Raw genomic sequence first — 16,684 nt, forward strand, 5'->3', positions numbered from 1 at the left:
CACTTCTTCAAAAGACTCCTTTTGAACACTCCTCGCACATTAACACTTTAAAAGGCAAACAACTGCCCCGTTTTTTGACCTGCAAGGTATGTTTTTGAGCTGGAGGAGTCTGCTCGGGTGCTGGTTAGCTTGAAGCTAACAGCTAGCCTGTCTCCATCCTCAAATGATATGGATCCAGCGGGAGATAAAAGTGAAGTTTCCATGGACTCACAAATACTAAAATAACTAATTTACTGGAGTTAAAAATGTTGCCTTTACACTCACCTTAGTGTTTACCAAGAAGTTTATTTCCTTTTCCCGGCAAAACTCGACCCAACGCTTCTTGTCAATAGCGTCACTTCCCTAACTTCCCCGGAAGTCCCGCCCCCCAGCCAAAGCCATTGGCTAACACCCCGTAGCCAGCTGCTACAATATTTACAGCTAAAATTCACCAACTCGAGTATTTCATATATGTGCACACACACACACACATACATACACAGTAACTTAACCCTGGACCTACATTAAAAATACACGCAACCCTAATTCAAAATGCCGGACATTTCACGCATTTAAAAAAAAAAACGACCGGACACCTCCGCAAAAGAGGACATGTCCGGGGAAAAGAGGACGTAATGTTGCTTAGAATCTAAGCAACAGTTTTAAGTTTTACAATATAACTAAAACAATTCTTGCTTACTAAACCGTCCCATGTGTGATGTCTGCAGGAGTGCATATTTCTACGTGCTATCCTAATGTAAGCGTTAGCTAATATGCTAACACGCTTACAAACGTCTGTGTTAGTATTATCAACTAACAATGGTATTCTTTTTGTATAGATTCAGTTTCACAAATTCCTCAGTAAATTTACCAAAACATCAAACTAATTGAGTCTGTTTAGCTGAGTGGAGAGCTAGCTTTCGCAGCTAGTGGGTCCATGACAAATGATAAATGGGTTGTACTTGTATAGCGCTTTTCTACCTTCAAGGTACTCAAAGCGCTTTGACACTACTTCCACATTTACCCATTCACACACACATTCACACACTGATGGAGGGAGCTGCCATGCAAAGCGCCAACCAGCACCCATCAGGAGCAAGGGTGAAGTGTCTTGCTCAGGACACAACGGATGTGACGAGGTTGGTTCTAGGTGGGATTTGAACCAGTGACCCTCGGGTAGCGCACGGCCACTCTCCCACTGCGCCACGCCGTCCCACAACGTATTCTGTTTTGTTTGATCAGCCGTTTTACTGCTGTGTTACAGACACCGTTTGGGAACAATTAAGGTATGTAAATAAACATTTACAGAATCTTACTGCTTAAATAAATCATTTTGCAACCTATATATCTGCGGTTTATAGTCTGGTACGACTAATGTATGGGGGGAAAAAATCATCCAAAATTTAGTGGGTGCGGCTTATATAGATAGTCCGGACAATACGGTAATGTGTCTCCACACAAATGTTCATCAGCGATCAGAAGAGAACGCCATGTTAAGCTAACAGGAGGGTTCAGAGGAGTGTTATCCCGAGACCAATATTTTGGTACCGGTACCAAAATATTAAGATTTTGTGATGCTAAAAAATATCGACGTAATCATAGTAGTATTGACGAGATACGCTACTGTACTTGGTATCATTACAGTGGATGTCAGGTGTAGATCTACCAATGGCGTTTGTTTACATTATGACGGCAGTGAGCTACGGTGTGTAGTGAAACATGCTTAGCTATTCCTCGTCCTGCAGGAATGATACTTGTAAGAAACTTACTTTATCACCATGGAGACCAGGATTAGTGATTTAGAAGTAGCTAAAACACTGCAGACTGCGGCTGGACGTTAGCCGCTAGCTAGCTAGCCCTGTCTTAAAGCACCTCTTTCTGGGGGCGTTTCAGTGTTATAACTTCACCTTTATCCGTAGTTTTTAAGACAAAATGAGTCAGGTCTCCTTTTACTGTCTACACCAGGGGTCACCAATGTGGTGCCCGTAAGGACCAGATGAGTAGCCCGCTGGCCTGTTCTAAAAATAGCTCAAATAGCAGCACTTACCAGTGAGCTGACTCTATTTTTTACATTTTATTTATTTACTAGCAAACTGGTCTCGCTTTGCTCGACATTTTTAATTCTGAGAGAGACAAAACTCAAATAGAACTTGAATATACAAGAAAATATTTTAAAGACTTGGTCTTCACTTGTGTAAATAGATTTCTCTTATTTTTTTAATTTGCGTCTTATAACTTTCTGAAAGACAATTTTAGAGAAAAAATACATCCTTAAAAATGATTTTAGGATTTTTAAACAAATATACCTTTTTACCTTTTAAATTCCTTCCTCTTCTTTCCTGACAATTTAGATCAATCTTGAAGTTTTTTGTTCTTTTTTTATTGTAAAGAATAATAAATACATTTTAATTTAATTCTTCATTTTAGCTTCTGTTTTTTCAACAAAGAATATTTGTGAAATATTTCTTCAAACTTATGATTAAAATAAAAATAAAAATATTCTGGCAAATCTAGAAAATCTGTAGAATCAAATCAAATTTAAATCTTATTTCAAAGTCTTTTGAATTTCATTTAAAATTTTTGAAAAATCTTTTGTTAGAAATATAGCTTGGTCCAATTTGTTATATATTCTAACAAAGTGCAGATTGGATTTTAACCTATTTAAAACACGTCATCAAAAATGTATATTCATTGTGAGAAATCATTAAGATGATCAGTGTTTCCACAAATATAAATATCAATAATTATTAATAATAACATAGAGTTAAAGGTAAATTGAGCAAATTGGCTATTTCTGGCAATTTATTTAAGTGTGTATCAAACTGGTAGCCCTTCGCATTAATCAGTAGCTCTTGGTTTCAAAAAGGTTGGTGACCCCTGGTCTACACACTGTTTCTGCTTGTAAGTACTCCGTGATTGTGCGCTGCCGAATATACTCGTCTGCTCGTAAAACCAGCAATGATACGACGTGATAACGGCCGGGGGTGGGGGACTGGTACATTTTAGTACCGTCCACCCATCCATTTTCTACCACTTGTCAAGTTTGGGGTCGGGTGGAAGGCGGTGTACACCCTGGACAAGTGGCCCCTCATCGCAGGGCCAACACAGATAGACAGACAACATTCACACACTAGGGCCAATTTAGTGTTGCCATTTAGTACCGAAAATTATTCATTAGTATCGAGGTAATACTGTTTACCGATTACGGTATACCGTACAACCCCAGTTTGGAGGAGTTTCCATTATTTAGTGGTCCACAATTCATTGCTGGCCTTGGACCATAACCCAGAGAGTAGCTAGCGTCTACCGTATCAAGACGCCCTCCTGTGGCGAAGCCGCATTCAAGCTACAGACACACAAACCCGCTTGTACGGGACACTTTTTGTCACTTTGCAAAAACAAAAACCTTTACTCGATATTTTCCCAGAAGGTATAAATAATGATTTGATTGATTTCCACTTTATACAAAAATAATACAGCAAATCAGACGTACGAGCGCCCTCCAATCAGATGGCAGTAAGCAGATAACAGTCACAACAAGCACAATAGAGAGACTAATAATGACCTAATGCTCAACAGGAGACACATGGGGGGAATGGGGGGGGGGGGGGGGGGCGCCAGTCTCTCCATCCACGCTGGGAATGACTAATACTGTTAAGAATGGCTGTCGACTTGGGGGTGGATTCCAGTGTGGTGAGAGCTGCTGCCGCAATTCATGCTTTGAGGATGCTGGGGGCTTGTTATGAACAATATCAAAAAACAGGGGAGTCCCATCCGGAGTGGGTGGGGCCAAAACCGAAGCGGGGATTCTTTATACTTTGTTTTGTCTGCAGGCAGCTTGCCTTTCCTTGCTTTGGTGCCTTCACTCATATAGTGCATATATAATAGAATATATTTATTTCTTAAAGTCTCGCACAATGTTGCATAGTCCTCTCAAGATTGTCAGAACAACAAGAAAATCACAGTATGCGCAAAAAAGGAAATAAAAACACGGGTCATGTCAGCGCCGAAGACAAACATGGAAGACTCTGTGGAGAAGAAGGCGATCTCACGTCGCACAGTTCAAAGACTTCTGCTTGAAAATGTTTTGTTTTTGTTTGTTCCTTTGCAAAAAAAAAAAAGGGGGGGAGGGGGGTCGCCAAGGGAATACTGAGTTTGAAAAAAAAAAAAAAAAAATCCATCCCGCTTGGACCTGGCTTGTTTGTCCGCTGACTTCATCATCCGCATGGACAGTTGCCGTGGTAACGCCGGGAGGAGGGTGGAAAAAAATGTGCTCCGGTTGCCGGGCAGCGAGGAGGTCAGGTGTGCGCGCTCTCACCACGCTTGAAGAGGACACTGGAAAAAGAGAAGGAAAAAAAAAAGAAAAGTAGGGCACGGTTACATAAAACAATAAAAGCAGTTTGATCATGTGACACTTCCTGACACACAAAACCTACGCAAACAACCACTCGGCGCGACACACCTGGCCAAATAAATTCCTCGCCCCTCTCCTCCGAGATTGTTTGTGGAATTTATTTCTGCCGCTGACCTCCGGCGCAGCGGTCCCGCAAACACCTGATAAAGGAAGGTGACCTGCGGCCGAGACCTGGCTCATTATGGAGGCGAGCGCAGGTGAGTGTGCACGCAGAAGGGCGGCTTGCTGGGTCAACAGGGAGTGTTGTAAAACACGCTGGGAAGAAGCACTGATAAGGAAATACCTGGGAGGGCCTGCTCAATAATTGCTGCTTAAATAAAGGAAATAACGCCACGTCAGTGCTGTCATTTCATGTAGTCCTGTAATGTAGTCCTGTAACGTAGTGTAATATAGTTAAAATTAAAGTACCAATGATTGTCACACACACACGAGGTGTGGTGAAATGTGTCCTCTGCATTTGACCCATCCCCTTGATCACCCCCTGGGAGGTGAGGGGAGCAGTGGGAAGCAGCGGTACCGCGCCCGGGAATAATTTTGGTGATTTAACCCCCAATTCCAACCCTTGATGCTGAGTGCCAAGCAGGGAGGTAATGGGTCCCATTTTTATAGTCTTTGGTATGACTCAGCCGGGGTTCGAACTCACAACCTACCGATCTCAGGGCGGACACTCTAACCACTAGGCCACTGAGTAGGTATAGTATAGTTGTGTAATGTAGTAATGTAACATAGTACTGTAATGTAATACTGTATTGTAGTGTAATGTTGTAGTGTAATGTAGTAGTGTAATTTAGTGTAATGTAGTCCTGTACCATAGAGTAATGTATTGCTGTAATTTAATATTTTAATATAGTACTGTAACGTAGTAGTGTAATGTAGTGTAATATAGTACTGTAATGTAGTAGTGTTATGTAGTACTGCAACGTAGTCCTGTAATGTAGTACTGTAATATAGTAGTGTAATGTTGTACTGTAATATAGTACAATGTAGTCCTGTAATGTAGTGTAGTGCTGTAATGTAGTGATGTAACACAGTCCTGTAATGTAGTGTAATGTAGTACTGTAATGTAGTGTAATTAAGTACTGTAATGTAGTCCTGTAACATAGAGTAATGTAGTGCTGTAATTTAGTATTGTAATATAGTGATGTAAAGTAGTAGTGTAATGTAGTGTAATATAATACTGTAGTGTAGTAGTGTAATGTAGTGTAACGTAGTACTGTAACGTAGTCCTGTAATGTAGTGCTGTGTTATAGTAGTGTAATGTTGTACTGTAAAATAGTATAATGTAGTCCTGTAATGTAGTGTAGCACTGTACTGTAGTGATGTAACACAGTCCTGTAATGTAGTAGTGTAATGTAGATAGATAGATAGTACTTTACTGTAGTACTGTAATGTAGTAGTGTAATGTAGTCCTGTAACGTAGATTAATGTAGTGCTGTAATTTAGTATTGTAATATAGTGCTGTAACATAGTAGTGTAATTTTTCGTGCAATGTAGTCCTTTAACGTAGAGTAATGTAGTGCTGTAATTTAGTATTGTAATATAGTGCTGTAACATAGTAGTGTAATTTTTTGTGCAATGTAGTCCTGTAACGTAGAGTAATGTAGTGCTGTGATTTACTATTGTAATATAGTGCTGTAACGTAGTAGTGTTATGTAGTGTAATATAGTACCGTAGTGTAGAGGTGTAATGTAGTACTGTAATGTAGTCCTGTAGTGTAGTACTGTAATATAGTAGTGTAATGTAGTGTAATGTTGTACTTAAATGTAGTATAATGTAGTGTAATGTAGTACAGTAACATAGTGTAATATAGTAGTGCAATGTAGTACTGTAATGTACGAGTGCACTGTAGTCCTGTAACGTGAGGTAGTGCTGTAATTTAGTATTGTAATATAGTGCTGTAACGTAGTAGTGTAATGTAGTGTAATACAGTACTGTAGTGTAGTAGTGTAATGTAGAACCTTAACGTAGTCCTGTAATGTAGTACTGCAATATAGTAGTGTAATGTTGTACTGTAATGTAGTATAATGTAGCCATGTAATGTAGTGTAGTGCTGTAATGTAGTGATGTAACACAGTCCTGTAATGTGATGTAATGTAGTACTTTAATGTAGTACTGTAATGTAATGTAGTGCTGTAATGTAGTTTAATGTAATCCTGTAATGTAGTGTAATGTACTGTAATGTAGTGTAATGTAGTACTGTAATGTAGTGCTGTAATGTAGTTTAATGTAATCCTGTAATGTAGTGTAATGTAGTGTAATGTTGTACTGCAATGTAGTGTAATGTAGTACTGTAATGTAGTGCTGTAATGTAGTTTAATGTAATCCTGTAATGTAGTGTAATGTACTGTAATGTTGTACTGTAATGTAGTGTAATGTTGTACTGTAATGTAGTACTGTAATGTAGTGTAATGTTGTACTGTAATGTAATGTAGTGCTGTAATGTAGTGTAATGTAATCCTGTAATGTAGTGTAATGTTGTCCTGTAATGTAGTGCTGTAATGTAGTATTGTAATGTACTGTAATGTAGTACTGTGATAAAGTACTGTAAAGTAGTGTAATGTGGTAGGAATAACCTAATCCTGTGATGTAGCGATTTAATTTAGTACTGTAACGTAATCCTGAAATGAAGTACTGTAATGTTGTGCTCATAGTCATTATTTAGACTTTTACTGTACATTTTAGATGTGTTTTAATATATTTCATGTGTAATTTTATAGTTACAGGTCAGTGTAATGTTATTTTCAATAATAACAATATTGTAAGCGTCTACTTATAAAACATGACTTTAAACTTAATTCAATATTTGTTTTTGAATAATTTTTTTTCCAAATTTAGGCCAAATATTTTTACCTGCAGTATGTATATGACAATGCAGTTTATATCTGCAATTAATCTTTTTATTTTTATCTACTTTTTTTTTTTTTTAAGTATGTTTTTTTAGCATCAACAACACAGTGCAAAATCTAGTTATTTTTGTAGTGAAACCTTCTCCAAAAACACACCACAAACAAAACAAAAAGAATGATAAAAACAATAATTATTAATATTTTAAAAATAACTACTAATTTTATGGATTTTTTTGGTTTTAAGTATTGTTATTGAGCATCAACATTTCAGTACAACAGTGTATAAACAAAAGTTCCAATACTAACGTTTTATTTTATTTTCAATTTATTTTTGCAATGGAACCTTCCTCAAAGACACATAAAAAACAATAATATTAATTACAAATATTATTATCATTAAAAATGCTAATCTGTACAATTAATAATAACAATAAAAGTAAAATAGTAATTTGAAAAAATAATACTTTGTTAAAAAATAATTGTAAACAGTATGTGAGTCATTGTTCAAAAATCAATAATCAATTGTCAATAGATTGGATACATTTTTTAGATTGCATTCAATTATATTCAAAAATATATTAAATGCAGTGTGTATATATATATAAATGTTTTTGTTTTTTTTAAACGATGGATTTTTAAAAAACTAAGTAGTCAATGTAGTTTCATTTTTCCAAACATTTTCAGGGACATTTTTATTTGAATATTACTTCGTAAATGTCAATGGGCTTTCAATCGTCTTGTAATTTTATGTTGACCAGGAATATTTGCACATAAACATCACCCTAATACTGTAGATCAGGGGTCACCAACGCGGTGCCCGCGGGCACCAGGTAGCCCGTAAGGACCAGATGAGTAGCCCGCTGGCCTGTTCTAAAAATAGCTCAAGTAGCAGCACTTACCAGTGAGCTGCCTCTATTTTTTTAAATTTCATTTATTTCCTCGCTTTGCTCGACATTTTTAATTCTAAGAGAGACAAAACTCAAATAGAATTGGAAAATCCAAGAAAATATTTTAAAGACTTGGTCTTCACTTGTTTGAATAAATTAATTTATCTTTTTACTTTGCTTCTTACAACTTTCAGAAAGACAATTTTAGAGAAAAAAATACAACCTTAATAATGATTTTAAGATTTTTAAACACATAGACCTTTTTACCTTTTAAATTCCTTCCTCTTCTTTCCAGCCAATTTAAATCCAAGTTCAAGTAAATGTATTTTTTTATTGTAAAGAATAATAAATACATTTCAATTTAATTCTTCATTATAGCTTCTGTTTTTTCGACAAAGAATATTTGTGAAATATTTTTTCAAACTTATTATGATTAAAATTAAAAAAAAATATTCTGGAAAATCTAGAAAATCTTTAGAATCAAATTTAAATCTTATTTCCAAGTCTTTTGAATTTATTTTACATTTTTTGCTCTGGAAAATCTAGAAGATATAATGATTTGTCTTTGTTAGAAATATAGCTTGGTCCAATTTGTTATATATTCTAACAAAGTGCAGATTGGATTTTAACCTATTTAAAACATGTCATCAAAATTGTAAAATTAATCTTAATCAGGAAAAATTACCAATGATATTCCATAAATTATTTTTTAAATTTTTTCAAAAAGAATCGAATTGGCTAGTTTTTCTCTTCTTTTTTTCGGTTGAATTTTGAATTTTAAAGAGTCCAAATTGAAGATAAACTATGTTTCAAATTTTTTTTATTTTTTTTTCTGTTTTCCCCTATTTTAAACCTTTCAATTAAGTGTTTTTTTCATCATTTATTCTCTACAAAAAACCTTCCGTAAAAGGAAAAAAAATGTACGACGGAATTACAGACAGAAATACCCTTTTTTTTTTATACATATAGATTTATTTATTAAAGGTAAATTGAGCAAATTGGCTATTTCTGGCAATTTATTTAAGTGTGTATCAAACTGGTAGTTCTTGATTTCAAAAAGGTTGGTGACCCCTGCTGTAGATGGAACGATGGACAGAAACATGGATTTGTAAGAAAATGTGTTGCTGTTACATGGATCATGCCGTGGGACTCAGGGTGGGAAATGAAGCGTGTGAACGCACCGCCGATGATGGCGTTTCAGGCTAGAGCGCTCAGCAAAGTTGGAAAGAGGAAGCAGTGCAATTAGAAAGAAGAAGGAGAGGAAGACCTACACCCAGCACCGGTATCGCCACCGGTATCACCAGTATCACTCCCTCCCTGGCCGTGCATGACAGAAAGTGGAAGCTCCACCGAGCTTGAGAAGCGTGATTAGAAGAGCAAGGCTCATTTCCTGCTGCAAAGGAGGGCGGCATCAATCACGGCAGGTTCAGCATGAAGGAGCAAGCGAGAGATCGGAGAGGAAATGGAAGTATGGAGGAGTGTGCCACCTGTATCCATTTGTGGGGTGACAAGTTCTACTAATAAAACAGTATTTACCCAGGAGAGACCCCCGAGTTGCACCATCTTGTTTACTGGAGCGTCCTAATGTGACAGGAATCAAAGACGTCAGCACACACAAATCTTATGGCCGCCGTCTATTTCCTGGTATCAGCATCATGATGGTGCCATTATGTACAGGTGAGCGTGGGGAGGAGGGGGAAGGGTTTCCGTGGAGGAGGAACTCACCGTCTTGCCGGAGGACATGGAGCTGAGCGTGCTGAGGCTGTTGGCGTCCGTCACCACCATGGCCGAGGGGAAGCGTGAGGGGTGGGAATATTGAGGGGGCTCCTGCTTGTGAGGGTACACTGTGGAGGACACACAGGATGTTATTCATGGACAATCACATTGAGATATCTCACAAGTCACCTAAATAGGGGAAATGTTTGAGGTCTTTTGACTAAAACGTCTTATTGCATAGAGCAATGTCGTTAAACATAATTAGTGACCTCTGACCTTACACGTGTTTTCTGGATGAAATAAATATATTATGATCCATCCATCCATTTTCTACCGCTTATTCCCTTTCGGGGTCGCGGGGGGCGCTGGCGCCTATCTCAGCTACAATCGGGCGGAAGGCGGGGTACACCCTGGACAAGTCGCCACCTCATCGCAGGGCCAACACAGATAGACAGACAACATTCACACTCACATTCACACACTAGGGCCAATTTAGTGTTGCCAATCAACCTATCCCCAGGTGCATGTCTTTGGAAGTGGGAGGAAGCCGGAGTACCCGGAGGGAACCCACGCAGTCACAGGGAGAACATGCAAACTCCACACAGAAAGATCCCGAGCCTGGATTTGAACCCAGGACTGCAGGACCTTCGTATTGTGAGGCAAACGCACTAACTCCTCTTCCACCGTGAAGCCATTATTATTATTATTATTTTCATTATCTTTGTTACGTGTAATTAAAATATACTTTTTTTGGCTTTTGTATTTTTTTCCACATTCATCATTTTAGTTGTACGTTAATATTTAGTTTAAATATTGAGTTTCCTATTATAAATTTGAATAATATTTTACAATATTTGGTTTCATATCGTTGATTTAAATTCACAGTATTTTCTTTCATTTCTTAGTATTGACGTTTTTGTATAATGATAATTGTTATTATTATTATTTTTATCATTAGCATGTATTTTTAAACAAATAAAAACAAAAATGTTATATATTTTAATTTAAATGTGTTATTCAATTGTTAATGTTTAGTTTGAAGTATTTCTATTTATTTATTATGTTTTTATATCACAAAACAATTTTAAAATGAGATTTAATAATACTTTCTCTTTGTAATAATCCATCCATCCATGGATTATTACAAAGAGAAAGTATTATTAAATCTCATTTTAAAATTGTTTTGCGAAATAATAATACTTTCTCTTTGTAATAATCCATCCATCCATGAATTATTACAAAGAGAAAGTATTATTAAATCTCATTTTAAAATTGTTTTGTGCAATAAAAACATAATAAATAAATAGAAATACTTCAAACTAAACATTAACAATTGAATAGCACATTTAAAATAAAATATACAACTTTCTCTTTGTAATAATGATCACTACTATTGTTACTAATATTATCATTATCATGTCTAATATAAATAGACTTTTAAATGACTTTTGTATTTTTCACATTAAACATTTTAATTCTAAGTGTTCTCAATATTTAATATAAAATATTTAGTTTATATAATTGATTTGAATCATATTGGACAATATTTTTGAAATTTTTTGTATATGATGATTATTATTACTATTTATGTTAGTATGTATAAATAAACAAATTAAAAATAGTATTTGCATATTTAATTTTAAATGTGTTATTTAAATGTTAATGTTTGGATGTTAATATTTTCATATATTTACTATGTTATTATATAGCAAAACATTTTAAATTCATCTTTAATAATACTTTCCTTTTTATAATAATTACTATTGTTAATATTATCATTAGCATTATTATGTGTAATTTGAATACACTTTTAAATAACTTTTGTATTTTTCACAATAATCATTTTAATTGTAAATGTTCTCAATAATTATTATGAAATATTAAGTTTCATATAATTGATTTAATTCACAGTAATATATTTAATTTCTTAGTATTGACATTTTTGTATAATGATGCTTTTTATTATAATTACTATTATTGTTAGTATATTTAATTAAACAAATTCATTTTTTTGTTTTAATTAAAATGTATTATTTAAATTAAAATATTTAGTTTTAAATATTTTGTGTAAATAATTTTATGAGATTTCAAAAAATATCAAAAAAAATGTATTTAATAGTACTGTAGTTTCCCTTTGTATCTTATTATTTTATATTTGATTATGTATGCATTTTTGAATGTCTCTTTAAAAAATGTTAAATAAATAAATAACAATTGTATCACAATATATTCAAAAACATATTTTTGTAATACATATATTGATTTCCTGGAGGTGTATGGTTTAAAAAAAAATTCAAACACAGTGTATGAGTGTGCAATCGCTGCTACTATGGGCACATGATAGAAAACCAAAAACCAGTGACGTTGGCACACTGTGTAAATCGTAAATAAAATCAGAATACAATGATTTGCAAATCCTTTTCAACCTATAGTCAATTGGATAGACTTCAAAGACAAGATACTTAATGTTCGAACTGCTGAACATTGTTATTTTTTACAAATAGTAGCTCATTTGGAACTTGATGCCTGCAACATGTTTCAAAAAGCTGGAACAAGTGGCAAAAAGACTGAGAAAGTTAAGGAATGCTCATCAAACACTTAGTTTTGAACATCCCACATGTGAACATGCTAATTGGGAACAGACAGGTGCCATGATTGGGTACAGTATAAAAGCAGCTTTCATGAAATGATCAGTCATTCACAACAAATGCGTGAGCAAATTGTCGAACAGTTTAAGAAAAACATTTCTCAATGAGCTATTGCAAGGAATTTAGTGATTTCACCCTTCTACCGTCCATAATATCATCAAAAGGTTCAGAGAATTTAAAGAAATCACTGCACATAAGTGGCAAGGTTGAAAACCAACATTGAATGCCCGTGACCTTGGATCCCTCAGGTGGTACTGCATCAAAAAGCGCCATCAGTGTGTAAAGGATATCACCACATGGGCTCATGAAAACTTCAGAAAACCACTGTCAGTAACTGCAGTTGGTCGCTACATCCGTAAGTGCAAGTTAAAACTATACTATGCAAAGCGAAAGCCATTTGTCAACAACACCCAGAAACGCCGCCGGCGTCGGTGGGCCTGAGCTCATCTAAGATAGACTTATGCAAATTACAAAAGTGTTCTGTGGTCTGACGAGTCCACATTTCAAATTGTTTTTGGAAACTGTGGACGTCATGTATTTCGGATCAAAGAGGAAACAAACTATCTGGATTGTTATAGACGCAACGCTCAAAAGGCAGCATCTGTGATGGTATGGGGGTGTATTAGTGCCCAAGGCATGGGTAACTTACACATCTGTGAAGGCACCATTAAAGCTGAAAGGCACATACAGCTTTTGGAGCAATATATATTGCCATCCAAACAACGTCTTTTTCATGGACGCCCCTGCTTATTTTAGCAAGACAATGCCAAGCCACATTCTGCACGTGTTACAACAGCGTGGCTTCGTAAAGTACGGGTACTAGAATGGCATGCATGAAGTCCAGACCAGTCTCCTATTGAAAATGTGTGGCGCATTATGAAGCGTAAAATACGACAATGGAGACCCCGGACTGTTGAACAACTTAAGCTCTACATCAAGCAAGAATGGGAAGGAATTCCACCTGAAAAGCTTCCCAAGCGTTTACCGAGTGATGTTAAAAGGAAAGGCCATCTAACACAGTGGTAAAAATGTCTCTGCTGTGCCAAATTTTTTGCAATGTGTTGCTGCCATTAGTTATCGATTAATGTCTGTGCAGTCTATTCAATTGAATATAAGTTGAAAAGGATTTTCAAAGCATCGTATTCTGTTTTTATTTAAGATTTGCACAACGTGCCAACTTCAATAGTTTTGGGTTTTGTAGATGTAACAACAAATACAACATAAGAGGGCTTGCTTAGAAAATCTTATAATTTCTTTTATGAATTCATGACAACAAAACCCACAACATTACTAGATATTTGGACACAAGGTTGCAATAAAGGATTCTTATATTCTATATAATCCCCAGTAGATTAGCTTAGTTTGTAGCTAAATTGACAAAAGTATACAGATAATTTGTCATTATGTTGATACTGACTGTGCGAGTGTGTGACGGTGGCCATGAAGGGCTGCTGGCTCATGTGACTGGGCGACTGCTGCATCAGGCTCTGCTGGTGTGGGCTGTGCAACTGCTGCGAGAATTGGACAGGTTGCAACGCCGCCAAGCTCCCCGCCACGCTGTTGATCACCGGCACCGTCTGAGACTGCGACGTGTTTAAACCTGGCGGCAAAGCGTCCGGCGGTAAGGAAAGAAACACACTATGGCGTCAGAGAGTGGGAGGACGTACTCTGTGCGATGGCCATGACTCCAGAGAGAGGCATGATGAGGTTCTGTGTCTGCTGGTGGCTGAGATGAGAACTGTGGATGTTGGTCAACGTGCTCACTGGGGGGAGGCCTCCGCCAGAGCCGGAGATCTGGGGCAAGATATTATATGAATTAATATTGCACTGGCACGATAGATTCAAGGATATTCCTTGTCATTTCGATTCATACATTATTTACTGAAAAATGAAGGAACATGTGACATAAATAAATGATTACATACATTAAACCCTATTAATAAAAATTCTGAATGATAAAAATAGTGACTAAAAACATGCACTGCAGAGAAATCTTTTGCTCTCAATGAAAAAACTATGATTTCTGTTTTTTTTCTTCATTTAATTGTGATTAACAATTATTAATTCTCCTGATTGCATATATTAGCATTTTTTAGCATTAACTTTATCTAATGTCTCATTATTTTCTATTTGTGCGCTGTTTTATCTGCATAGTTTGTGTTTACAGCTGTTAAAAGTCTAATTGCCTTTGCTTCATTATTTGCTGCTCTACGTGCCTTCAATTGGCCAGCAGCGACAAATTAAGTTGTTTTTAATTTTATTCAATTGAATATCCCCCCAAATATTTGAGTCATTGTGAGAATTATTCCCCAAACAGCTTGACAGCTTTTACAAACTTAATTTTTAAATAATTCAGAAAAAAAATGTAACTATTTTTTGCAATGAGTGCTCTTTTTTCTGGCTTTGGCACCCAAAATGTCAGCACACATGACTGCTATAAATATAGGAAGACAAACTATTGTTTTTAAATCCATCCATCCATCCATCCATTTCCTACCGCTTGTCCCTTACGGGGTCGCGGGGGGCGCTGGTGCCTATCTCAGCTACAATCGGGCGGAAGGCGGGGTACACCCTGGACAAGTCGCCACCTCATCGCAGGGCCAACACAGATAGACAGACAACATTCACACTCACATTCACACACTAGGGCCAATTTAGTGTTGCCAATCAACCTATCCCCAGGTGAATGTCTTTGGAAGTGGGAGAAAGCCGGAGTACCCGGAGGGAACCCACGCATTCACGGGGAGGACATGCAAACTCCACACAGAAAGTTCCCGAGCCTGGATTTGAACCCAGGACTGCAGGAACGTCGTATTGTGAGGCAGACGCACTAACCCCTCTGCCACCGTGAAGCCCTTGTTGTTTTCAAATCTAAAAATATTTTCTTTTTTTCCTTTTTTTTTATTTTTGTTTTTAAATCTAAAAATAAAAAGAAAATATATTAGAAAATTATTTTATCAAAATAAATGTTATGGAAAAAAGTCAATAGTATTAGTAAAACAAATTAAATCAACTAAATATGAACAAATATAATCAAAAACATATATATGATTATCTTTTAATAAAATGTTTGTGCATGTAAGTTGTTTTTTCTTAAATAACTGTAGTGTGCATAGGTCAATTGATTTGATTTATTCTTTACAATTTTTTATTTTATTTTATTGAAAATATATCAACTGCAGAGTGCATATGTCAAAAATTTCTCTCTTTTAAATTTTGAACATTTGATTTTTAAGATTTTAGCAGCAACGTGCTTAATTCAAAGCAGTTTTATATTTTCAAGCTATTTTGGGGGACAAAATATTAAAAAAAAAAAAGTTATATAATATATTTACATTCTATATCTGAAATTATATTTTGGTTGTGAATATTTGTACATAAACATCATCCAAAAATAATGAAGATACATACATATACATATATACATACATACACACACACACCTATATATATATATATATATATATATATATATATATATATACACCTTTATATATAAATATAGAAATATTTATTTATATAAATACATACAAGTCTATATAAGAATATATATATATATATATAAATAATATCACAGCGCCCCCCGCGACCCCAAAGGGAATAAGCGGTAGAGAATTGATGGGTGGACATATATATATACATATATATATATATATATATATATATATATATATATATATATACGTATATATATATATATATATATATATATATATATATATGTATATATATATATATATATATATATATAATGCTTTAGATGCTCTATGCTATATATAGATGATATCTATATGAAATATATATAATACATAAAATCTCTCATTAGTGATTAAAGCATTTTATACATATGTATATATAAATATTACAGGATATATATATATATATATATATATATATATATATATATATATATATATATATATATATATATATATATACATAAATCCCTATTCAGTGATTATTAAAATGTTTTGTCCTAGTTATTTAGGCAAATCATATGTATGTATAAATATATACAGGATATACTTGTATGTGTATATATATATATATATATATATGTGTATATATATATATATATATATATATATATATATATATATATATATGCATGTGATTATTAAATTTTTTTGTCCTAGTTATTTAGGCAAATCTTATTGTTGATGCAGATGCCCATATTTGCTGTACAGATTTACA

General features: G+C 35.0%; 1 protein-coding gene across 1 annotated transcript in view; it reads right to left on the reverse strand.

Annotated features, from left to right (window-relative positions):
- Positions 1-4,157: 4,157 nt before the first annotated feature.
- Positions 4,158-16,684, reverse strand: part of hnf1ba (HNF1 homeobox Ba) — a 41,910-nt gene continuing 29,383 nt past the window's right edge. Inside the window, exons 6-10 of the mRNA XM_061878383.1 lie at positions 14,158-14,284; positions 13,908-14,090; positions 9,852-9,970; positions 9,663-9,707; positions 4,158-4,314 (exon numbers count right to left, since the gene is read on the reverse strand). Coding sequence (XP_061734367.1) covers positions 4,294-4,314; positions 9,663-9,707; positions 9,852-9,970; positions 13,908-14,090; positions 14,158-14,284 — 495 coding nt within the window. The 3' untranslated portion in view covers positions 4,158-4,293. The remainder of the gene's footprint in view (positions 4,315-9,662; positions 9,708-9,851; positions 9,971-13,907; positions 14,091-14,157; positions 14,285-16,684) is intronic.

The sequence above is a fragment of the Nerophis ophidion genome, linkage group LG18 (genome assembly GCF_033978795.1).
Source record: "Nerophis ophidion isolate RoL-2023_Sa linkage group LG18, RoL_Noph_v1.0, whole genome shotgun sequence".
NCBI lineage: Eukaryota > Metazoa > Chordata > Actinopteri > Syngnathiformes > Syngnathidae > Nerophis > Nerophis ophidion.